The sequence below is a fragment of the Periophthalmus magnuspinnatus genome, chromosome 16, assembly GCF_009829125.3.
Source record: "Periophthalmus magnuspinnatus isolate fPerMag1 chromosome 16, fPerMag1.2.pri, whole genome shotgun sequence".
Lineage (NCBI taxonomy): Eukaryota > Metazoa > Chordata > Actinopteri > Gobiiformes > Gobiidae > Periophthalmus > Periophthalmus magnuspinnatus.
Genome location: NC_047141.1, coordinates 27,718,214 through 27,738,969, shown reverse-complemented (window position 1 = coordinate 27,738,969; position 20,756 = coordinate 27,718,214). Strand labels below are relative to the sequence as shown.

At 38.8% G+C, this 20,756-nt stretch overlaps 1 protein-coding gene across 2 annotated transcripts in view; it reads right to left on the bottom strand.

The window, feature by feature from the left end:
• Positions 1-20,756, bottom strand: part of kcnn3 (potassium intermediate/small conductance calcium-activated channel, subfamily N, member 3) — a 98,914-nt gene that overhangs the window by 67,199 nt on the left and 10,959 nt on the right. For both annotated transcript variants that reach the window (XM_033981754.2, XM_055228051.1), the window contains exon 3: positions 6,056-6,151. In XM_033981754.2, the coding sequence (XP_033837645.1) occupies positions 6,056-6,151 (96 nt within the window). The remainder of the gene's footprint in view (positions 1-6,055; positions 6,152-20,756) is intronic.

The window sequence follows — 20,756 nt, the reverse complement described above, 5'->3', positions numbered from 1 at the left end:
ATGTTCAAAGTCAGGCTGGAGGATATGCCAAAAAATGTATAATAATTTCTTGTTTTGTATTGATTGAGCAAGATTTTCCTGTACATTTTCTTTCTTTCTTATGTCTTATATGCCAATACTAAAGCTCTGTAGCAGATGTTTTTCCTTGTATATGAACAAAACGCATTTTTCCCCAGTATATCTATATTGTATAAGTAGGTTTTAAGGTCAAAATATGACAGCGTCAGAGTGTTTTACTGTCCGATGATCAGGAAGTGCAGGTAACATGCTAGTTATTGTTACCTTCAACGCTCTAATCTCTGATAGTTAGTCATCATGGCGAATAATTAGGATGTTCAGGATGCGTAACGTAAGTGAGAAATAACTTTAGACGACTGCAAACTGTTTAAAATGAACTAATTCTTTATTTTAATGTTTTTAAGGCAGTAAAAATCAGGAGCAGGTTAAAGATTCTTCAGCACAGATAATATAGACAGTCAGGCAGTGTCATTTAACAGATAAAAAAACTGAACTTGTCTCCAAACCACACGCTATTACTGTTATTAAACACGACTCGCTGATAGACTATAAATTAAAAAGTACGCGGCAGACTATCATAATCTCCACAGTTTAATCTTCATTTAACATTTGGTTAATTGCACAGCCTTAATACGAGCAGTGACCTCTTCCAGTTCAATGAGCAGAAACCTATGATCCTGACCACAGCAGACCAAAACCAAACGAGTGCAGCGGTCTGGAGACACTCTGCCAGTAGTCAGAGTTTTCTGCATAATTCATTCCCTCTCTACCCTTTGGCGATAAGATACTTTTATGACCACAGCTACCCTTGGGTCACACTGACAGAAGAGCGACTGCCGATGTGAAGCTCCGAGACATATGGGATTTTAATGACCAATAATTAGGATTCGTCATTATCAACACTACTGAATATGAGATCTGATACTGAAAAATGAGCTGCAGCAGGTATTGGTTTCAAAACTGTAGTTACTTGCACAGTTATCTAACACATCTGGATATGTCACACGCTAAATAATCCCTATGGTGTTTGTCTCTGCTGTATAGTTATAATCTGTGACGCCCGCTGATCATTATGTTATAATTTGTACATTTTAAATCGCAATATTCTTCCACGTTAGAAAACTGCGGTGCAAATAGGAGCGGGTCATGCTAGTGTTTTTGTACCTAATTAACTATGCGACGCTGCCACATTTTGCACATATCACCGATTATGAAAATTAAATTGAAGAACAAAGTAGAGTGCAGTGTGTGGCGGGGAAAATGAGGATGGAACGGCAACATGATGTCTTGAAAATAAGCGATTAAAGATACAGCTACAAACAAGTCAAACTCAACTCAAAACTTGACTAAATCTGCACTAAACTTGAAATTTAACCTGGACTGGACCGAGAATATTATTTCATTACATTACTATCTCATATTCGCTCACCTATTCATTTACTTTTCTTTTTGTCTCTATTTTATTTATTTTTTCATTTCTGTTCTCACAATCGTCTCCTTTAATAAAACAGTGTGTCAAATCAACTTTATAGCTTCTTGGGGCTCCATGTTTTTCACAGAGTCATTAATACACGGCATGCAGATGTAAACAGAAATATGTGCACAATATACACTTCTGCATGTGGCTTGTAAACTCTGAGTGTGTAGATGCGTATGTTGTTACGAGACTAAATCTAGAACGGGACCGAACCAAGTCTACGTCGGGGCTAAACTGGATTCAAACCAAGGTCACATCATGAATACACCCTTAAATATTCATACTTGCAGATAATTAAGCTAAAATAACAATGTAGGCATCAAAAATCACTCACACATCACAATAACACATAGATTAAGTGTCTTGCTCATAGACACAACTGATATCAGACCACCATCGGACCCTCAAAAGCGCATGGTACGTCCCTCCCCGTAACAAGTGTCAGGGTGAACAGGTCTGTTAATGTAATGTGTAATCAATTCAACTGCCAATAATAATGCAATGTCTCAAGGGTGTAATAATGGATAAACAACCATATAAACTGCTGTGCCTTTCGGGTTTGGGGTTTTAACTAAATATTTAATCAAAAGATGCCCTTTACTTTTTCAAAATGTCACCCGCACATGCTTAAGGTCCAGATCTCTCAATATCAAGTCGATTGCTAAATGATAATGCGGTGGTAGCACATATTACAGAATTAATACCCGTTTATTGGCCCGTGGTCGACAAAGAATAAGAGACTGCAGGCTTACTATTGATCTGAGCCTGACTGTATGTACAATCCCCCGCTCGCCGCCAAGGCTAAAGCTTTAATAGACATTTCCAACATCAAAGCGCTACCGTGTGATGTAATGAGAAAAGCCACAACATTGAACTTATACAGAATGAGAAGTGGAGGGCGGGAGAGGAGCGAGGAGGGGGTAATAGTCAGTATGGGGGCATTCATAGGGTGCAAGGCTCCCATAAATAGTCAATGCGCATCGATTGTAAATGGCTGCAGACGGAAACCTCATCTAAACGACCACGGCGGCGTTATATCCGCGTGATGACAAACTGCAAAACAGATATCATGAGGCGTGAAAGCACTTGGGATTGATCGGTGGAGCTGTACAAGAAGCTCTCTGTGTGGACACATCGGCCTGTTTGTTACATATGTGTGTGTCTAACTTGTGGGCTGTAACTATTCAATGTAAAGCCCACGTGCCCTGTCTGTGCTGGTTAGAGTCTCATTAATGCAATTAATTGGTTGGTGTTAGATTACACCTGGGTCCATAGGCCTATGTGAAGACAAGACATGGGAAATGTTTTCAGGTTTGTGCACAAAGTCGAGCAGAAATTAAATGCAAATTACAGATGCATTAATACAACCTTTTCAGTTTAGATACTTTGAATTTGAATGTGAAGGTGCGCTATTTTCTGTATTTTTCGGTTTAGGGGCTGCTTGTCTCCATGGAGATGTTATAGCTTTGACAGAAAGGTTCCACAGGTATTGTTATTATTATTACATATTAAAAAACTAAACTAAACAACTACAATAGATGCACCATTCATCTCTATGGTGGTTGGTTACAAAGTGAACCTTAGGGTGTTGTCACAGTTGCACAAACATTGCATCAGATTGGGTCTAAACTGACACTAAATCCAGAACTAAAACAGGATTAAACTAGGTTGAAATCAGGATCAAAATAGCGTGAACACACCTTAAGCTGACACAAATCGATACCTCTGCAAAGATGTAAGTAGACATTTTACTTTAAGGACCTATATAACACAAAATGGACTCTTGTGAGGTTTAAGGTCCTACAGTATATTATGCAAAACTGAGCTTTTAGTCATGTTAAAATGTTGTTACCTCATCAAAAACATATCTAGTTTAGTTTTTTGTTTCATTCAGATGTTTTAGTAACCCCGCATTATTAGTCTGTCTACATCTCCAAATATCAAAATGCTCTGTTCCATGTTGTGACGTCATGAGGTGGTAGTTTTCAAGTTAACAGCTACATTTTACCTTTAGTTCAGCAGAGATAGACAACTCCAGAGCTGGACTTATCCAAATGAGTCTCATGAAGGTGTATGGAGTTTAAAAACGCAGTGGAGCACTTCCTGTATCACCACTTGACATCACAAGGTGGAACGGAGTGTTTTCCGTTTGAGGGAAGAACACAGCCTAAAAATATGCAGGGATTGTCCGTTAAACATGTGTGAATGAAACAAAACACAACTCCAGATACAGTTTTGATGAGGAAACAACATTATAACATAGATCAGGAATTAGCACATGGGTCCTTTAAAATTTGAGTAAATTCCCTGTAAATGTTCTGTTTTCTGAGCCTTTTAAGCACATCTCTGCACATGTAACCAGTGCAGATAGAGTTAATATCTGTGACCTTCCCGTGTCATTTGCCTGATGGTCTGTGATGCTGACGCTACAGGAACATCTTTCCAGTTGTTGCTTCAGGGGAACAGTCACCATGTGTCAATCCTCATATGTGATGTCGTAAGTGTGAGCCCATAGCAATATTTACCCCACATTTTATTTGAGACAATAGTGGCACTTGAAATACATTATTCAAAGCTTTTTCTGCAATAGATTTATAACAATTGACATCAGGCTTTTAGTTACTTTTTTATGGTAATATGGCATCAAGATGACTGGTAACTGGTCACATTTGTATATACAGAAGCTTTTCCACTTTCAGGTCACTCAAAGCGCTTTACATCAAGGAACCACTCACCCAATCACACACACATTCATACATTCATACACCAGTGCACGCAGGCAGAAGAAGACGTTTTACCCATTACATTTTTAAATTATCGTGGAGAAAAATTGATGAACAGCACTGCAGTTTTGAACCTTTAATCCCACTCCCAAACTGCTCTCGTATGTTTTTTTGTGTGCGTATGTATGTGTGCAGTGAATTATGTGTTATTGTGAAGCGCTCTGGGTGTCTAGAAAAGTACTACACAGCAAAAGTGGAGAAATGTATGAAGGGTCTTGCTAATATACACTTTTAATTATTGAATTGGTAAAAAAAAATAAAGATAAAAGATTCTAAATTGGACACAGTATTGTAGCATTAAAAACACTGATTTATTCTGACCAATATCCTGGTTCTAGATTTGGAGTAGGGTCCCTAAGTGCAGTACTGAAGTTGTCCACTGCTCCAGATCAGCTGCCCCATACACACAGAGGACAAATTTCACTACTGGAATCTAAAAAAACCAAAAAAAAAAAGACTCCTTCCTTCATTTTCCCTAATTTAAAGGTCTTATATTACACAGATTTGACTCTGATAAGCTTTAAGCCAAGTTATACTGCTGTTATATCATCAAAAACAGACCTGGAGTTGTGTTTTGTTTCATTTACACAGGTTTGAGTAACACTGTATTATTAGTCTGTGTCAGGATTTGGTTTTTTTGTGTGTTCTGTGCTGATTTCTCCCCTTCTTTCTATGTTTGAGCCTGGAGCTGGGCGGAGATTCCTGTTCCTTCCACACACCCCTGCAACTCATTCTCAATTTTTTTCCTCTAGTTGTTCTTCACGTCATGTTCCGGTTTATTCATCCGTGTATCCACCATGATCCCGCTCTTGGAACCACTCTGCGCCCCCGCCTCTGACCCACCTCTCCGTGACCGATACGAGCACCTCAGCCTCTGACCCTGCGAGCCACTACCTGCGACACCCCTCCCAACTGTCTGCTCTGTCAACCTTCGTTCACATTCCTGTATCTGCAAATAAACTCTGCTGAACTGTTTCCCGTGTCTGAATCTTTGGTCCCCTCCCTCAGTCCTTACGTCTGTTACATCTCCAAAGCTCAAAATGCTCTGTTCCACCTTGTGATGTCATGAAGCAGTAGTTTTCAAGTTAACACTTACCTTTTACCTTTTGTTTAGTAGAAATTAGAAATTCTAGGGCTGAAATTATCCAAATGATTCTAGTGAAGGTGTGTGGAGTTTAAAAACACAATGGAGCACTTCCTGTATTACCACATGATGACATCACAAGGTGATGTCATCATGTTTGAGAGTGTTTTCTGTTTGAGAGAAGAACTCAGCCTAAATATGCAGGATGTGTAAATTAGACATGTTTAGATGATTAAACAACATTAAAACATTGATCAGAATATGGGTTCTTTAAGTAACTCGTATCATATATTCGATAAAAAGCTTTTACTATTCATGGGTTTCAGTTTTCCTGGTTAACGGCGCAATTTTGAATACTTGATATTTGAACTGTTAATTGCAGTGGAAACAATGCAATATTTACATCACTCTGAAATCCATGAATACAGCCCAGGGACTGCTCTCTAACTACAGCTTTGCACTTGCTTTACCTTTTGATCCAAAGCCAGAAAATAACTCAGATTAATCTCATAATAAATCAAAATAGAAACTCTATGCATAATTCCACTATATTTTTACAGCCAGAACTTAATGAAACGCAGCGACCATTTATTAAGTTGCAAAGTTTTGAGACCACAACAGGCCAACTCCGGCAAAAACAACCTAGCTCGCAAAACAGGCTTCGATTCGTGTTTTTGTGCGAGAGTGCCTTACCTGAACTTCTCGAGCGTGATAGGCGATTATGAGCCCCAAGAGGATGACAGTGGACAGGCTGATCAAACACTTCAAGGCCAGTGAATACATGGAGCTCTGTGGAGAAACACACACAGACACAAATCTTACCACTTGTAAACTAATAGCAGCATATTCACTCTGGCTGTGGTTAAACGCACACCAAAATCTGACCATTACCTGATTTCTGGAGTTATCAGATTATTGAAATGTAATGTAAAAAGTTGGATGTGAGTACAGGTAATCTGATTTGTTTCTTATTGTTCACACCTGCGCTGGTTTTGACAGAGAAAAGTATGCAAAAAACTGGAAAAATTATGTGGCAAAGACAAAAATGAAAGCGAAAATGTAAAAAGTCCTGCAGTATATTACGCAAAACTGACTCTTGCAAGCTTTTAGTTGTGTTATAATGTTGTTACCTCATCAAATCATACCTAGAGTTGTGTTTTGTTTCATTCACATGTTTAAGTAATCTTTTATTATTAGTCTATGGACATCTCCAAAGCTCAAAATGCTCTGTTCCACCTTGTGATGTCATGACGTGGTAGTTTTCAAGTTAACGACGCCTTTTACCTTTTGTTTAGTAGAGATTGGCAATTCCAGGGTTTGAAATCATACAAATTATTCTAGTGAAGGTGTATGGAGCTTAAAAACACAATAGAGCACTTCCTGTATTACCACATGATGACATCACAATGTGGAACAGAATGTTTTCTGTTTGAAAGATGCAGGGTTTGTGTGTTAAACATGTGTAAACAAAACACAACGGCAGGTCTGTTTGTGACAAGGAAACACCATTATAACAGATCAGAAAACAGCGTAATATGGGCCCTTTAAAGATGGAAAGAAGTATTTTAAAACTCATTAGTCGTTTGCGTTCCAAATACGGCAATTACTCTAAAAGTCCATTGATTAACTGACATGTCACCAGGGGATTAGATTTCTCTTGGGCACAGCAAAAATCTGTTCTAATTATTGGGTTATCGGATTACTGTCATTATCTGATTTTTTTTGATCATGAAAATGTATTAATTCTGGTATTAACTAAGTAGGATTTCAGTCGCAATATGAAATTTGAACAATTATTGACACCAAACAACAGTGAAACCCTTAGCTCTCTTTCATTCACATTGCATTTAAATACACTTTAGTACGTGACTAGCTTCATAACGTCAATCTTTCTGAGTAACAAAGCAAAGTTAATGAGGCATAAACAGATAAAATTGCACTTTTAAAGAGTGTGCATTGAAATTAATTGACTTATTTTACATCTAAATGTGTCACAATGATTATTTTTTGGGGTCTTACAACTATCCACCTTACACCGACAGCCCACTTTCACTTCCAGCTGCTACGAACCTGCATTTCTGTTGTGATTTACATTTCAATTCAATGTTTTATTTTGTTTTCGTGCAGCACATTTAAATACAACTTCAGCTGCCCAAAGTGCTGCACATAAAACCCAACAAAAAACAAGTATACAGATAATACGACGCGTAGGCAAAGAACAATGAAACGCCAATAAAACACCAACATATCCTGTGTCGCTAGTATTAAATGCCAGGGAGATGAGATCGTTTTTCAGTCTAGTCTTAAACCGCGTTAAAGACTGCGAGTTAAGGTGGAATGCATTAATTTCAATAGAGAATGAGAGAAAAGTCTTGCAGCAAAAACATTATGCAAAATAGGTCGATTCATGTAAAATGTTGAGTGTTTATGTGCACCAACAAGTCAACAATACGCCTTTCTCTGGGAGGCTTGAAAATGGCTTTGTCTGTATACAACTTATTTGCTTTGGAGTTTGGCAGACTTATGCAAAATCATGCAACCGGAATGCTAATGGCAGCAACTTCCTGAATAAGGTTAATATTGTGACCTGAATTATCACAGTTATTCATTATTCAAGGCGCTGTACATGGTTTTTACAATCTTAAAAAACGTGAAAAACAGAACTAGCACGCTGTAAACGATTCGCGGTCGTCCAAAGTTATTCCTGTCTTAACTTATACATTCTGAGCATCTCGATTATTCACTACAATGAGTTTCTTAGCGCTTTTCACAATTGTCAGAGAGCGGAGTTTAGCTGTGGCAGTAAAGCTAGCATGCTAATGAGCAATTCCTGATTAGTAGATAGTAAAATGCTGACTTATTTTGACCTCAAGAGCTACTTGTGAAATATATCTGTACTGGGCATAGAGAACTAAGGGAGTGTGATGTTACCCGTATTGTTTGGCTCCAGTCAAGCTCATCGAGGCTAGCAGTTTTTGGGGGCAAATTTGGAGCCGATTTCCATATTTCGAACTCCAGCCGCGTGTATTATAGTTGATTTGCGCCTCGGGGATAGAAGGCGCCTGATTTACGGAAACAATAGTGAAATAAAAAGGTAGAGCGGGTTAAGATGAACATTTTACGGCCAAAATGACGAGCCTGACAGTAGCAGTTACGGAGAGAGGGACGACAGTTTTTAAAAAGTGAATTGGAGTCGAGGGAGCCAGAAGTGCACCCCCGCTCGCCTCATATATGGAACGTGGCGGCCAGGAGGTTAGTTATGTCCATTTATATATGAAGTCTATGGTACTGGGGTAGAAATCTTGCTCAAATACATGGGAAAAAGTCGGGTATAGGACGTTTAACCAGATCATCTTAACATCCCTAGTTGTGAAAATGTGTGCTGTAAATTTCAGACTATGAACCGCTACTTTTTTTCTACGCTTTGAACCCTGCGGCCTATACAACAGTGCGGCTAATTTATAGATTTTTACTGACTAATGGCCACCGGGGGCACTCTCTAGCAGTAAATGCAAAAGTGAGACAGACAGGAGAATGATTATGTGCTGAAGAATACACTAGTTTTGATTTTGAACTGTCATTTTGCCCATCACGCGCACACCCTCATCATGGGAAACACGCGAAGAAACGCAGCTGATGCAGCTTTTAAATTAAAGGCAATGGATCTGACATCAAAAAGGAAAAAGAGCCACTGCACCTAAGCTTGGCATTGATGAACCGATGGTGTGACGTTGGAGGTAGCAGCGGGAAGAACTTAGTGAACGTAAAAAGACGACAAGAGCTTTCAGGAAATAAAAGCAGATGGCCCGTGTTGGTGGTGTTTTATTTTCTAAAACTGCAGGTATGTTCATGGCGTACTGCTGATATTCAGGCAGGTTTAAAAAAGCATGTCTTAAATTAAAACTCACCATCTTTCTGAGTAAATATCTCACGTTACAACCTGTTTGTAACAAGCGGCTTATACTCAAGTGCGGCTTATATATGTACAAAGTGTATTTTCTTTTCAAATTTAGCCTGTGTGGCCTATATTCAGGTGCATTCAATTGTCTGAAATTTACGATGGTAATAATAATAATGGACATTTATAAAGCAGAGTTTCCTACACAGAGCATAAGTGGTTGGCGGCCTGGGATTGTCAATAGAACTCGGCGGTGAAGCTTAAAATCCTCTCGTAATCAATGCATGGGGGAACTTTAAATCAATACAGCTCATCGCACTCTTTTAACCCTCTCACCTCCTCTGGACCTGTACTGTTTTACTCAGTCTATGCACGCGTACATTTGCACTCTGCATAAAGGCTGTGGAGATCAGAGGAGGAGATGTGCTGAGGAGTAAATCTCATGGTTGAAGAGGCAGAACAGAGATAGGAAATGACACCCCCAGCCATGGCTTAAGAAAAAAAAAAAAAAATCTCCATTTTAAATCAGCGTGCATGTTAAAAATACAGGTTACCACAGCAACGAGGATGCTTCAGGCTGCCAGGTAGCTGACAACAAAAACTAACTACGGCAGACAATAGGAAAATAAGTGTATTGATTTTGAACAGCTCTTATGAACAGCAATACGCGTAGTCTGCACGCAATTTATGCTTATGTAAACATATATTGCCTGTCCTTGTCATTTTTGGTTTGTATCAGAGCATTCACAGCTTGTCAAAAATATTATGCACAACAGCAAAAATGTCAATGTCTATTCGGGCCTATTCAAGATGAAAGAACATAATAAACATCGGGGGAGACAATAGCTCAGTCGTGTTCATCCTCTGATCCGAAGGTTGGCGAGTCGAATCCCGCTCTCGACATAAACGTCATTGTCAGGGGTTTGGTCGGTTGGTCCACTTCAAACCAATTATTACAATTTAGGTGTCGCAAATAAAGGGAGATTATCAGATTACATCATAGCAGTCATCGATCAAGACCATATCATAAAGCGATGTCAACGGTTTGGAGAAAAGGCCAGTGATTATAATAACATAGACTTACAAAGGGGCACTATGTAACTCAGGGGTGTCCAAACCTTTTGCGAAGAGGGCCAAATTTGGTGTGGTGAAAATGTGTTGGGGCCGACCATTGGCCTGATCATTCTTTGAACCATTAATATTAAATGCAAATGAACTATTTAATTATTTTTTTTACTTTTTATTGCAAATGACGTTCACCTTTCACAACCAAAATGAATGATACACAGACTATAAATATGAAAAGCGAACATTTAAACTGTGTTTTTGATAATCACAATAAAATAAATTCAGAGATTTTAGAATTTATTCACCTCAGAAGTCGAACAAGTAACTGGCCTGTATTAATGTGAAGGGTGAAACTGAGATCTGGACCGTAGTAAAGGTTGAGAGTTAGTTAGTCTTGTCCTCGCACGTTTCTTATTAAAGTTCATAACCAAAAATGTCTTCTCACATATGTCAACCCAAACAAACTCAGCACTTACGTAGCAAAGGTTTGAATTTCTTTAAACCTGTCTTTATCCAGTTGGCGATAAAAGTCAGTGAGAGTGCGGCCTCTGAGCACGGCTCGGATTCTGCCATCTTCTGGTAAAATATAATATTGCTTGTACATTTGTATTTTAACACTGGTCAACAGTGCGAGGGGCCACACATAATTATTTTTATTCCAGAGGCTGGGGGCTAGTGGAAATTTCTACACGGGCCGCAAATGGCCCCCGGGCCGGACTTTGGGTATGCCTGATGTAACTTATTGCTTTGCCTGGATTGATCATGACATTAAACGTGTCTATCTTGCAGTTATTCAGTCAGTTTTTGTTCTTTATCGCTCAGAAACATGCATTCTGTGAGTGGCCTCTCCATACATCTTGGCGAAGTGCTTGTAGTGTTTGCTTTGGAGATGAGTTTAATACCATATTGAATAAACTGAGGGCTCTCTGCATTTTACTAACGCTGAACATTGTAAAAGAAAAATCAACTGCCAACTGGACAAAAAGTTATTTGAGTGAAGACGTTTTGCTGCTCATACAAGCTGCTTCTTCAGTCTCTATAGTTTAGGAAAAATATGCAGTTGTGATTTAACCTAATTAGAGATTGATTGATATGTTTTTGGATTTTTTTTTTTATAGCTGATGCCGATTGTTTAAAATCCAGAGCAACCGATGACCGATAAACTCTGCCGATATTATATGTTGGGACAATACAAATCCCTAGGGAGAAGTTCTGGGCATGTCCCACCGGGAGGAGGCCCCAGGGAAGACCAAGGACACGCTGGAGGGACTATGTCTCTCGGCTGGCCTGGGAACGCCTTGGGGTCCCACCGGAGGAGCTGGAGGACGTGTCTGGGGTGAAGGAAGTCTGGGAGTCTGGGATGGATGGATGGATGTTGGGACAATTTTAATTATTTTCCCCAAATAATGTCATTTAAATTTACTGCAAACTCTCCCTCAAGTCCTTTTTACCTTTTAAGAGAGCTGTGTAGTCACGATTTGTGCAGCGATTTCTTTATATTAAAGAGTTCAAATAAAAGTTTTGTGTGTATTTTCTAGGCAGCATATTGACCAAAACAAAATATCGACCTCTGCTGTAGATTTAAGGCCAACACTAAAAAATCCAAATATCTCTAGTCTTAATATTAAGCTTTTGCGATTGGAGATGCAGTTTGTTTGTTTTAATAGAAGAATTCTGGTCATATGCATAAAACATTAAACATGACCAGGAGCATTAACATTTGAGGCTAAAAGAATACAAGAATCACACGCTTTCAGAACATGTTTGTAGAGGTTGAAGCGACTGGGTTAGCAGGTTTTAGACGTAATAAGACAGAATATTTTTAGAGGAAGACTGTGTAATCCCTCAGTCGTCCAAGTATCAGGTAAAAGAAAATTCAAATCTGTCAACTGGACAAAAAGTTGTAGGACGGAAGCTCTCATCCAAGCCGCTTCTTCAGTTCTGGTCAGATCACTGGTGGCGGAAATGATTGATTATTAATTTGATTGGATTTATGTGGAAACTCTAAACTTTACTCTTAAATTCTGCGCTCACAACCAACACCAGGTAGAAAATCCCATTTAATGGTGCTTCAGTTTCACATCTGTAATAACGCGTTTGCAGTGAGGGGTGGAGTTATGGGCCATGACGACACGCTTCTAAGGTAATGTCCCGTTAAATGCAAGCTTTGTACTCCGAATTTCAATACGTTACTTAGCCATTTTCCTCTAGAACATGATTAGACTCATGAATATAGATTACAGGTTAGCCTGGTGGAAAATAAAGCACATTATTGTGTCAAGTTAGAGCCTTGTGAAATATCTATGTATTAACTTTACACCAGAAAATTCACACGTTGTCTGGTTTGCTAATCTCATCTGATAATGGGCTGCTCTGGTGAGTTTTACATGTTTTGGTACAGCTGTAAAAACGGATTATAACAAACATTGCAGAACTAGTCGAAAGTCCAGAAGACGTTGTAAAAAAAAAGATTATCCACATGAGTTATTTTAATTCAGAATAGTAATCTTCACTTTGCTTATCCTGGTTTGGTCCTGGGGTGACCCTAATCTTGAGTTGGTCCTGGTTTAGTCCTGGTTTAGTCCTGGTCTAGTACAGGCTTAGTTTCAGGTTTAGTCCCAGTTTTGATGTAATAGTCTTTGAATCTTTGGACTTATTTAGTTAACACCTTAACTTTAAGTGAGATGTTATAGGTTTGAATGCTTTTCCTGATATGTTTCACAGCACACGTCTTGTACTGTGGTCCAAAGAAAGAAAAAAAAAATTAAAAAAGATCAGATGAAGGCTTTTTGATGAAACATAATTGCAGAATAAGAAAAAAAAAAATGGACATCAGCCATCTAAGTGTGCTATGCATTTTTTTCCCCCATGTTGCATAGTATCTAATATCTAACAAGCTGACAAACGGCCTATTATATTACAGTAGTTTTTATTGTTTAAAAATACATTGAAATACCTTACTCTGAGCAGGGTCAACTCCCCAGATCTGACTTGTAACATGGCCTGGTAGCATCTACTGCTTGTCCCCATGGAGGTAAAAGTTTATGCCATACTGTGGAATATTCCAAGCAAAGTAATAACATCGACATGGAAACAAGCAGGTGACATAGTGCACCTTTAAAGTTCTTATATTACACAAAATTGGCTTGTGATATAATGCTGTTACCTCATCAAAAACATACCTGAATTTGTGTTTTGTTTGTTATGGTTTATTATTCTGTCTCTCCGAAGCTCAAAACCCTCTGTTCCACCTTGTGATGTCATGAAGTGGTAGTTTTCAAGTTATTGCCAATCTCTACTGGGTAATTGCCTTTTACCTTTTGTTCAGTTCAGATTGTCAATTCCAGCGAAGGTGTATGGAGTTTAAAAACACAGTGGAGCACTTCCTGTATCACCACATGACATCACCAGGTGGAACAGAGTGTTTTATTTTTATAGAACTCAACCTAAATCTGCAGGGTTTGTGTGTTAAACATGTGTGAATGAAACAAAACAAAACTCCAGGTCTGTTTATGATAAGGAAACAATATAATAATAATGTAATAATAGTGTAATACGGGCCCTTTAACTCATGTATAGATATGTATATTACAGTACACGACCACCAAATGAATGTAGTCAACGTACAGTGTGTTTCTGAAGAGGGAGCCACTATGAGGTGAGTGTTTTCATTTGCCGTTAATATCTGTGTGATACAGCCCACTGCACAACACCAGGGAAGTCTCTCTATCTTCAGCACTGATTTCCTCTGAGCTCGCACAAAGCTGGAGCTGCCATTCACTCCCACTTCACACACTGCAAAAATACATTTAAAGCACAAGTCTATCTGTACTGGAGTATTTCTGACTAGATTACACTTTCCGCTTATGACCTCAATTAACGCTTCTTAAGGTGGTGCAGCTTGGAAGGGGTGAATAGCATTTGAACATTATTTTGCATTTGGTCAATAGTGAGCTGTTCTTTATGCAATTTGAGGCTGTTTCAGGGATTGTGTTTAAAGCCACGGCAACGAGCAAACCAAAAACATGTTTACTCCACAAGTATTCACTGTTGAATATCATGTATGTATTATTTAGAAATGGTTTAGCCCTAGTTTAGACCTGATAAAGTGTCGTTACAGACCTGGTTTACATCCGGTGGTACTTGGAAAGATTTCTGAGGTTGCACTTTGTTTGACAGTTTGAGTACCGATGATCAATGTAACTCATTCATTAACATTACCGGTTTCAAGATCATTTCGGTATAAATCAGAAAAATAAACCTGCCAACGTGTAAGTGCAATTGTCCTACCCCATAACTTAGCTTAAAAAAATAGTGTGCTGGAATTTAAAAAAACATTGTTTTACAAGGGAAGTAATTACAATTCATTAGGTAAATCTAAACTACTCAAAACGTCTCAAATTAAGATTTACATTCTGAAAACAAGTCATTTGAACCAGCCTAGATTTTCCCTTTTTCTTTTTTTGCAGTGCGCTCCCTGTCGATCTGTCTCCGCTTGGCTACAGCAGCTCATTTGTACTCACTGAAGCAAACTAGGTGGCAACATTGTTGTGCTAATGAGTAAAAGGCACACTCCAGCGGCATATGTTTAAACACACTCGGCCTGGTAAATGGAAATATTTGGCTCCTATTCTTCAGCTTGTGTCTGTAGCTCTCAGAGATGCTTTTACCACACATATATATGGCTTTTATACTGCCTCTTTCCACCACTGCATCAACCACATAAGGGCTTGTTTACCTTTCAGCCTGTTTAACTTGGAAGGGGTGGATAGCATTTGAAGATTATTTTGCATTTGGTCAATAGTGAGCTGTTCTTTATGCAAATTGAGGCTGTTTCTGTGATTGTGTTTAAAGCCACGGCAACGGACAAACCAAAAACATGTTTACTCCACAAGTATTCACTGTCGAATATCATGTATGTTGATTGTTGTCAGATCCTAAAAGCTGACATTTTTAGCAGAATTTGTCATCTAAGCAGGCAGCAACAGCACAGAGGTAACATTGTCCAAAATAATTTAAAAAGTAAACAAAAGAGCCACAAAGACTGCCACCTACTGCAGCACTTTGGTATTCCAGTGGTCTCCCATCCCAGTATGAGCAAAGCCCAACTCTGTCCAGCTTCTGAGATCAGACTGAATCGGGTATTCACCATTTGGTACAGAAGCAACACTGTACATTTCCCCTGTCCTCATGTCCAGTAAACATTATAGGCCTAATACAACAGTGGGATGTCATCTGAAAGCTGTTAATTGATGGATCCATTCATTGATCGCAGCAGTTTTCAGCCTCAATCTGGACAAACTGTCTCTAAACAGCCTCGCGCTGGGCCGTCCTGTTGTCTTGTCACTACTGTCAGGTTGCCTGGCAACGACTGAGGACCCTGCTCTGAAGTGAAGGAAAGTTGTTTATGTGAAACAGCCATTCACCTGCGTGCTGATGAAACAAATGATGTGAATAGCACAGCGCGGTTGTTTTTCAGTGAGGATTAAGTGCTTTATCTTTAACTATTACTCCTACTCATGAATATGTTTGTTTTTGTTTATATATTAACTGTACCTGAGGGCCAGCTAATCTTCCTGGGGGTAATCATAATGTGACAGATAATTGCAAATAGGGTTTTTAACATTATAAAGATATATTATTTAATGGAAATGTGGACAGTTAAACTACTATGATACGGTAAATACAGCAAGAACAAGGGCCTAGTCTCTAATATAGGTGATCAAGTGCCAAATTTGTGTATTTTCTTTGTTGAAAATCCCTATAAAAACACAAAGTAATGAACATGAACAATGAGAAATCTGGCTCTTGTTCCCTTATTAAATTCATTAATTCATTAAATTCTAAAATCCTAAAACACAATAGGACTGAGCCTGCAATCCCTCATATTGATAGACACCAAAACGTGTGCCTGTCTGTTATTATGGCTTTGTGAGCTTCTCCTCCTTCTGCCTCACTGTGTTTGGGTGATTAGTATGTTTTGATCAATTCTTTGGCAGAAATCAAGCCGTGATAATGAGCTTTTGAGCAGTTGCAGTTCAATCACTGAACTCCAAGACCCAATAGACCAGCCGGGCTAATAGACTGGGTTCATCTGACATCACAATATTCTTAACAGCTCATAATTCAAGATTAAGATGGAGGCAACAACATGAATTATGTAGGTCACTGCCCTCTATCTGAGACTCTGACAAGAAATCAGGGCTGTGCATTAGGCCTGTCTGTTACAATGACACATTTTGAAGCACAGACGTTACATATACGACTATTTATAGCTCAACTCTGATTGTAAAAAATATAAAAAAACGTCCCCATTATTGCAAAGAAAATGTAGTCTGTGTAATCCGTCAGTCATCCGGGTATGATCCACAGTAAAAGATTAGAATTTTTCTTCTACAATTTACTAATAGGCATGGGATGATATTGAAATTTGGTTTCACGATTATCACGGCCAAAATAATTATGATTAATGATTATATCGCATTAATTATTAAAGTTGTCTGTTAGAGTAAGTATACTTTTAATATTATGAAAAAGGTTCTGTTATAGCGTTGTACTTTATTATAAGTGGAAACAACAATCATCTAGAAGAGATCGACACGGAAAAGCAGGTTTGTTCTGCACGTTCTGGTGATATTATGTTTGCGATTCTCACGATTATACGAAATGTCCCACAAATGATTATTGTCGACCCTTTTTATCACAATATTATGTTTACTGTCCCATCTCTACACGTGAAAACTGTTGAGCCACAAAATAGATTGTTCACGCTGTTATTTAAGTAACGTTGAGGTGGCTTGGGCCTCTGTTCCGGATGCCTCCTGTGCACCTCGCTGTGGGGGAGGACACCCAGGGGAAGACCCAGGACACACTGAAGGAACTATGTCTCTATGAATCTGTGGAAAGGGAAGTCTCGGCATCCCTGCTCAGACTGCTGCCCCCATGACCAGGCCCCGGGATGAAAATGGATCACTATGAGGTAAAAAAAAAAGAAAGAAAAAGTGATAATTCTTTTTGGGCTAGCTCAGTATCACATTATTCTACATTACAAACGCAGCCTGTCCGGTAAAAAGTCCTCAATATGAAACCCAAGAATAGAGTTTGTTCACCAACTGTCCCGGTCTCACCTATGTTGACACAGACAAGAGCAAATACACGTGTCTACCATCACACACGGCCGTCGGCTTGATCTTGGCCCTGTGCTTTGGTCTGGACTCTGGACTGGTCTGTAAGCGCAGGTGTGTACATGCGGTAATGGGTTAGCCTTGGGGGGGGGTTCTCGCTGTCACAACGTTGCCTCCTCGCAATCAGTCTCCAGGGTAACAAGCAGGAGACAGAGACGCACAGACACCTCGGCAGGATCAACACACGTGCACACGGACACACAAATATATTAGAGTTTAACACGAGCCATTACAGCTCCGCTCGCTCAATGAAATCAGCACAAAGGGAAATGTGAGCTTGTACATAGTGGCAGGTGCGTCTAGAGGCACTTAATATGACAAGGCCAAACACGAGGGACGCTTACATGTGAATTTTTTTAGACAATAACGAATGCTGTTGTGGCTGTTAAAGGTACAGTGTGTAACTTTCTGGAGGCGGTATGTCATCTGTATGAGACCTTGGAAAACAAAGTTAAAACCATGCATTCGTAATGTAGGTACGAGTCAGGTTTGTGGAGTCTGCTCAGAGTAAGGATGCACGTTTTACAAAGTTTTTCAGCGCAATAGATACAATAAAAAAAATAAAAAAAACATGCTATATTTTATTAAATTCTTTGGCTAAAAAGTTACATACTGTGACTCTAAAGTGACAAATATCTTAAATTTATAACAAGGCTTTCCATTAATAGATACATTGCAATAAAATGTTTCAAAATTGAACTATATGGGACACAAACTGAATTTCAATACTAAAATTTCATATTCGATTTCAATATAAAGGAACTGATCATAGTGAAGTATGAACTCTCAGAACAAGCAAACACATGTATCCACTATTTAAATGCATTATAAACACACTAAGTCTACATAAACCGTGATAAAATTTAAATCATAATCTGGTTTAAAGAAAATCATGGTATACATTTTTTGGGATGTCACCCCTACATTTTGTTATGTGATTATGTGATACTTGTTCAGATGAAAAGTTTTAGTATTAGTTCTAGCATCTACATAGTGATTATTTGGACAAGATACACTATAATTTTATGTATTTTTATAATGCTTGTGTAAACAGCTACCTCATTTTAATGTCATCCTTTTACATCAGTCAAACTCAAATTCACAGAGAGTCAAAATTAAAAACTGTGACTAAGTGTAACTAAATATTTATTGAAAAATTTCAACAAACTCTGCATGTTTTTCAGAAGGGGTGGATTAAATTTGAGTGAGGCGACGGGTAGCAGATGCTAATGAATGTCAACAGAAGTGGAGGGGGCCGGCGCCAACACATTTGCAAAGCATTCTGGGATTTGTAGTATTAGAGGTGCATGCGCTTTACTGGTGCTGCTGCTGGCGGACCAACTCTAATACATATTTGATATCATCGGGCCAAAATATATTTATATTGAGGGCCAAATCTTCCCCACAGGCCTGAGTCTGACATGTCTGTATTACATGTTTAATTGGCTAATATGTTTAAAAAAACACCTCTGAAGATCAACCTTGGCATGACACTTGGACCAAACGATACTATGAAATTGGTGTTTTAAGAAAATAAACTTACATATTGGTAGCTATCAATATCAGCACATACACACTGATCTATGGCTGTATCCACGGAGGATTTGTCCCAGACTCATTGACGTAAATGTTTACAGGAAGATGATGCAACATGAATCCACCCATGTGTACCAACACGCTCACACATTCGGTGGCAGGTAGTGTAGCCTTGTTACTCTGAGTGAAATGAACATATTTGTAGCTGTTAGGCGGCATAGGCCCGAGGGGAGCGCTGGCCTCCCTCTGCAGCCTGTGATCAGCAGTGAGGGGAAGAGAGAGGAGATGGTTGATGGCTCCTTTAGAGACTATGCTCACTCACACTGGAGGGCCACATACAATACATTATGTAGGAAAAATATTGGTATTGTAGTTTTGAAGATGTGCAAATGGACAGTATTTTTTCTGGTGGAGGGTCACATATTTGTTTCCATAGATTTGTTATTGCTTTGCCTGGAATGTTCCACAGTTTGGTATTAAATTGGATTTACTCAATTAAACATGCATGTGAGCAACTTGGCCTGGGGGCGTCACATGTTAGTCTCCATGGGGATATTATCGCCATACTGTGGAACATTCCCAGCAAAGTGACATCTTGTTGGATACAAGCAGACAGCAGACCCTCATCCAGAAAGTTACATACTGCAGCTTTAATTGTATCTGGTATAATAGAAAAATGGACACACAGGATAAGGTGCGATTCAGATGAAGGATGTGTTCACACTTGTACTTGTTCGGTCCTGTTTTGAACCCTGTTTGTTTCTGATGTAGACTTGGTTTGGTCCTATTCTAGTCCTGGTTTAGTTTCAGGTGCAGTCTCAGTTGAAATGGGACTACCGTTTTCATTTGGTGTTTGTGAAAGTGTATGTGTTCACACCTTACCTGCAAATTTCTGCAAATTTTTGTTGGATGGAAAAAATATGTTAAAATATTGAGAAATTAATTTGCGAAAATCGCCCACCTAATATGAAGAATATGATGAAGAGGGCTATGTGTGGACAAATATGTATATGCTGATGTCTCCTTTAGAGAATATGTCAGTGGAATAACCATGTGACGATTCTGTACAGTACCTACTATAGGCTCTGCAAATTGCCAACTAAAGGTCCACACCGTCTTTAAATGTCTATGAAAAATGTCATAGGTAAGAGATTGCAGCAGAGGGACAGAGTGTGGTTGTGACGGGAGACCGGGGACGATGTAGTGAGCCTGCTGGGAGGGCCATGACCCCCCCTGGGTGATGGAGATATATTTAAAATACATCTGTGAAGAACAGAACAATCCTCCAAAGAGTATCCATAAGAAGGTGAATGGAAAACAGGGCAGTGTGGGACTCAAACTGCAGTGATCTCCAGTCATATTAAAAACAAATGTATCACTCAAATGTTACAGGTGCAGGAAATTCATAGCAAACTTCACTTATTAATTACGCCTGAAATAAAATAGCAGTTTGAATGGACGGAATGAGTAACGGCTGCAATATTGCTTCAAGACAAGTTTAAATGTGAACTCTGAATGGAATGTTTTAAGACATCAGAAAAAAGGTTACAATACTGTAGGTAGAAAAAATGTGGATATTGAAGTTACTAGTCAATGTTATCACTAAGACTTAAATATCATTTCACTTTTATTATCTTGTTTTAGATAATAAATAATACAGGATTATATATATATGTATTAATTGTAGTCATTAGCTATTGAAAACAGT